General features: G+C 39.7%; 2 protein-coding genes across 2 annotated transcripts in view; both read left to right on the top strand.

The window, feature by feature from the left end:
* LOC144962265 (uncharacterized) overlaps positions 1-381 on the top strand; it is a 977-nt gene extending 596 nt beyond the window's left edge. Inside the window, exon 3 of the mRNA XM_078895168.1 lies at positions 200-381. Coding sequence (XP_078751294.1) covers positions 200-310 — 111 coding nt within the window. The 3' untranslated portion in view covers positions 311-381. The remainder of the gene's footprint in view (positions 1-199) is intronic.
* A 69-nt stretch (positions 382-450) lies between these two features.
* On the top strand, positions 451-3,214 carry LOC144962264 (uncharacterized). Its single transcript, XM_078895167.1, has 5 exons — positions 451-631; positions 1,190-1,288; positions 2,083-2,217; positions 2,411-2,505; positions 2,802-3,214. The coding sequence occupies exons 1-5, from the start codon at positions 451-453 to the stop codon at positions 3,018-3,020; spliced, it is 729 nt and encodes a 242-aa protein (XP_078751293.1). The 3' UTR covers positions 3,021-3,214.
* The last annotated feature ends 1,786 nt before the right edge of the window (positions 3,215-5,000 follow it).

Genomic DNA, 5,000 nt, shown 5'->3' with positions numbered 1-5,000 from the left:
AGAAAAGACAAGGAAAATAACAAATAACAACACCCCCCCCCCCCCCTTAAAAAAAAACCCACGAAAAATAAAACAACAAAATACAAAACAAAACAAACAAAAAAAAAGAAAAAGAAACCAACACAAAGCCGAGCACACAAATACTTTTTCTGTTGATTTTTGATTTTTTTGGTGTGTTTTCTTTCTCTTCGTGTTTCAGCACAGAGAATCACCTGAAGAAGTTCAGTCCGTCATATCCGAAGCGATGCATCACAGTTTGCAGGTACACAGGGAATCGTATGCGGCCAAATCTCACGACAAAACTATATAAAAAGGATTGCAAGCCATTGGAGCAGGTACAGTGATGTGAAAAAAGTTGGGCGAGGGTGAGGAAGAGGAGGAGAGGGGGGGGGGGGGGGAGTAGGGGGGGGGGGGTGGGGTGGTAAACGCTTTATAAAGGCTGTCTAAAAAATGTTTCATATGAAATGTTCAGTTCATCTATATCTTTTTATTCCAGTACAATGCTTGCAAAGTGAAGAGTTAAGATTGGACGAGCCCAGCACGTCAAGAGCATATTTTGAGCCACGCATCGTGACCGACGTCCAGGCTTCGCCTTCTGTAGAGTCCTCACAGTCGTCACCTGTAGTTCCCGGTATGTATGCAATACTAATTATGAACATGGTGCACCTGTCTTTCTGATATTTTTCTGGTCTTTGAGCAGGTTTACTGGATATTTTGGCTATAATAATAATAATAATAACAATAATAATAATAATAATAATAATAATAATAATAATAATAATAATAATAATAAATAATAATAATAATAATAATAATAATAATAATAATATAATAATAAGGTCCTGGGTACGATTCTCGCTCGGCGCATAGTTGATGAACTGACAAACCAACCGGTAACCATTGTATTGTTCAAGGGATGCAACTCGAGAATATAACATAGGGTGTACACATACCAAGGATTAATTCCCTTTATAAGTTTATATCAACACATCGACTACTACAGTTGTGTCTTAGAAAAAAGGCTATGCACCTGTCTTTCTTACATTTTTCTGGTAATTTCTCGGGAAAAAAAATGTCATAGTGTGAGCTGTGTGACGGTAAAGGAGTAAACATTTCTTTTAAAAAAAACTAATAATCACACGGCTTTATATTATTCAAATATCTATGTTTATTCTTTTTAACTAAACAGATAAAAGTGTGCAATATTTCACAAAGACTTTGTCTGCAATAAACCCGGAGAAGTGCCCCAATAATTACATCAGAGAAGACAAGGTCTTAAAAGGCGTAAGTAATTTATGAGTTTGGTTTTGTTTCCTTAGTCTACATAATACAAAAATTACGGAGTAAAGGATCGGCTTCTACTGGGAGATAATTTGGAAAGTTCGGGGGGGGGGGAGGGGGGGGGGTTGTCTCAGTAAAGAAATGTAAAGAGATTTATCTAATTGTTAAGTTACATCAGAGTAAAAAAATACCTCCCCTCCCACTCCCCACTCATGTAGATTAATTCTCGGCTGGTACAAATACATTTTCTTTTTCTTTTCTTTCTTATTTTCCCCCAGATATATGTGACGGCCAGGAATAAATTTACTAAGGACGAACTTCAGATGGCCTTCCATTATTTAGGAGCCTATAGAAGGAAGACGACGGTGGATCCATGTCTAATAAGATTACTCAGGACAGCCTTCCCAGAGTTTCACAGAACCTTTGCCAAGATTAAAGATAAAACTTTAACAGATAAAATGCGAGCATGGCTTGAGGACAAAGACCTTATTTTCTAAAGCCTATACAGTCCATTTCTTTTCTTTTATTATGACAACAAACCAACGTTGAACTGGATCTCACTCCCTGGGAACATATTGTCGGCCGTGGAAGAAAGTTTCGTCAAACAGTTCATATATATTTATATGTTGCTGGAAAATTTAAATTGAAGTTAAGTTCATTTATTTTGTTGAAATTCCAAACAAATGGTATACTAATTGTAATTCTTTGTAAATTGGCGGGGTGGTAAACGCTTTATAAAGGCTGTCTAAAAAAAAAAGGTTCATATGAAATGTTCAGTTCATCTATATTTTTTTATACCAGTACAATGCTTGCAAAGTGAAGAGTTAAGATTGGACGAGCCCAGCACGTCAAGAGTATATTTTGAGCCACCCATCGTGACCGACGTCCCGGCTTTGCCTTCTGTAGAGTCCTCAACGTCGTCACCTGTAGTTCCCGGTATGTATGCAATACTAATTATGAACATTGTGCACCTGTCTTTCTTACATTTTTCTGGTCTTTTCTCGGAAAAAATAATGTCATAGTGTGAGGTTTTTGGCGGTAAAGGATTAAACATTTCTTGAATAAAAACTAATAATCACACGGCTTTACATGATTCAAATATCTATGTTTATTCTTTTAAATTAAACAGATACAAGTGTGCTATATTTCACAAAGACTTTGTCTGCAATAAACCCGGAGACGTGCCCCAATAATTGCATCAGAGAAGACAAGGTCTTAAAAGGCGTAAGTAAATTATGAGCTTGGCTTTGTTTCCTTTGTCTACGTAATACAAAAATTACCGAGTAAAGGATCGGCTTCTACTGGGAGATAATTTGGAAAGTTCGGGGTGAGGGGGGGGGGTGTGGTGGTTGTTTGGGGGAGGGGGGGGGTCTCTCTAAGGAGATGTAAAGAGATTTATCTAATTCTTAAGTTACATCGGAGTAACAAAATACCTCCCCTCCCACTCCCCACTCATGTAGATTAATTCTCTTCTAGTACAAATACATTTTCTTTTTCTTTTCTTTCTTATTTTCCCCCAGATATATGTGACGGCCAGGAATAAATTTACTAAGAACGAACTTCAGATGGCCTTCCATTATTTAGAAGCCTATAGAAGGAAGACGACGGTGGATCCAAGTCTTATAAAATCACTCAGGACAGCCTTCCCAGAGTTTCACAGAACCTTTGCCAAGATTAAAGATAAAACTTTAACAGATAAAATGCGAGCATGGCCTGAGGACAAAGACCTTATTTTCTAAAAGCCTCCACAGTCCATTTCTTTTCTTTTATTATGACAACAAACCAACGTTGAACTGCATCTCACTCCCTGGGAACATATAGTCGGCCGTGGAAGAAAGTTTCGTGAAAGAGCTCATATATATTTATATATTGCCTGAAATTCCAAAAAAAAAAATGGTATGCTAATTGTAATTCTTTTAATAATAAACTTTGAATTTTATTGTAAATTCTGTCTCGTTTTCACAGAAGGAGAAGAAGAAGAAGAAGAAGAAGAAGAAGAAGAAGAAGAAGAAGAAGAAGAAGAAGACGATGAAGATGTAGCAGAAGAAGAAGAAGAAGAAGAAGAAGAAGAAGAAGAAGAAGAAGAAGAAGAAGAAGAAGAAGGCTATGTGGTCTAGTGGTATGACACTCGCTTTCCTGGGTTCGAGCCTGGCTCGGCGCATAATTGTGTCCTTGGAATAGACTGTTTACTCACATTATCTCACCGTACTCAGGTGTAAAATGGATGCCTGACAGTTAACAACGTTGTCCCTGTCCGAAAAATTGTAATATCGCCTAACAGGCGTCATGTCTCGTCCCTAACCCTAACCCTAACCCTAACCCTAACCCTAACCCTAACCCTAACCCTAACCCTAACCCTAACCCTAACCCTAACCCTAACCCTAACCCTAACCCTAACCCTAACCCTAACCTACCCTAACCTAACCCTACCCTAACCCTAACCCTAACCTAACCACCTACGTGCTAAGTATGTTGTTGGACAGGGATGAAGCCCCTATGGATGGTTATGAAAGCGATTATGTATTATGTATTAGCACGAGTATGAAGATGGGTTGGATGTGGGCGCATGGATGGATGGAAGTGAACTCATTTGGTATGTGGTAGTGTAGGTGGTATGGTGTATAGAGTAGGAGGAAGGTAGGATAAGGATGGTGGTGTGTTGGTGGTATAGGTGGTAGTGGATAGGAGAGTGTAGGTGGGGTATGGATAGGAGGAGGTAGGAGGATAGGGTGGAGGATATGTAGTACTTAGTAAGTGTCAGTAGGTAGGTAGGTAGTAGGTAGGTAGGTAGGTAGGTATAGGTATGGTGGATAGGAGTGAGGTAGGTGAGGTAGTGTAGGTAGTGGTAGGATGGTGGAGGATGGAGGTAGGTAGGTAGGTAGGTATGGATGTAGTGTATATAAGACTAAGGTGATGGTTGGTGGTGGTGGATGGTGGTGTGGTGGTAATGTGGATGAGGTGATGGTAAGTTGTAGGTGGAAGGTGATTAGGTAATGGTAGGTAGGTAGGTGGTAGGTGAGGGAGGGGATGCGGAGAGAGTAGGTAGGTAGGTAGGAGGTAGAGTAGGTAGGTAGTAGGTAGGTGTAGGTAGTGGTATGGTAAGGTGATTGTGTTATGATGGTAGAGTAGGATGGATGTATGGTGTGTATGGATGGATGGTAAGGTAGGTAGTGGTAGGATGGAGGTATGGATGGATGTATGGATGATGGATGAGAGGTAGGATGAGGGGGATGGATGGAGGATAGGATGGTGGATGGAGGTTATGGTGGTATGGTATGGATGATGGATAGGATGGAGGATGGTGGTGAGGTAATGGATATGGATTATGGATGATGGATGTATGGTGGTGATGGATGGATATGTGAAGTGTCTAGGATGGTATATGTAGGATGGAGGTATTGGTATGGTAGGATAGGATAGGTGAATAGTACTGGTAGTACGAACTAAGCATACAATAATGATACATACTATAATAGACTATGATGACTGATGTGAATGATGATGTGATGATGATGTGATGAGATGATATGATGGTGTAGATGATGTGTAGGTATGGATGATGGTAGGTAGGATGGTTGAGAGTATGTAGGATATGGTGTATGGTAAAATATGTGATATGGTGATATGGATAAGTAAGAGATAGGATAAGGATGGATGTTGGTGGATGGTGATTGATGGGGATAAGGATAGGTGATGGGGATGGTAGAAGTAGGTTAGGA

Source organism: Berghia stephanieae, unplaced genomic scaffold (genome assembly GCF_034508935.2).
Source record: "Berghia stephanieae isolate SIO BIC M18660-M18661 unplaced genomic scaffold, UCSD_Bste_1.3 scaffold750, whole genome shotgun sequence".
Classification (NCBI taxonomy): Eukaryota; Metazoa; Mollusca; class Gastropoda; order Nudibranchia; family Aeolidiidae; genus Berghia; species Berghia stephanieae.
Note: the sequence above shows the minus strand (reverse complement) of the source record. Positions and strands in the feature narration are given on the sequence as shown.

Coding starts and splice junctions, on each gene's coding strand:
- LOC144962264 (XM_078895167.1), top strand. CDS start 451: ATGTTTCATATGAAATGTTCAGTTCATCTATATCTTTTTATTCCAGTA. Junction 1,289..2,082: donor CAAGGTCTTAAAAGGCGTAA/GTAATTTATGAG, acceptor TTTTTATACCAG/TACAATGCTTGCAAAGTGAA. Junction 2,506..2,801: donor AAGACAAGGTCTTAAAAGGC/GTAAGTAAATTA, acceptor ATTTTCCCCCAG/ATATATGTGACGGCCAGGAA.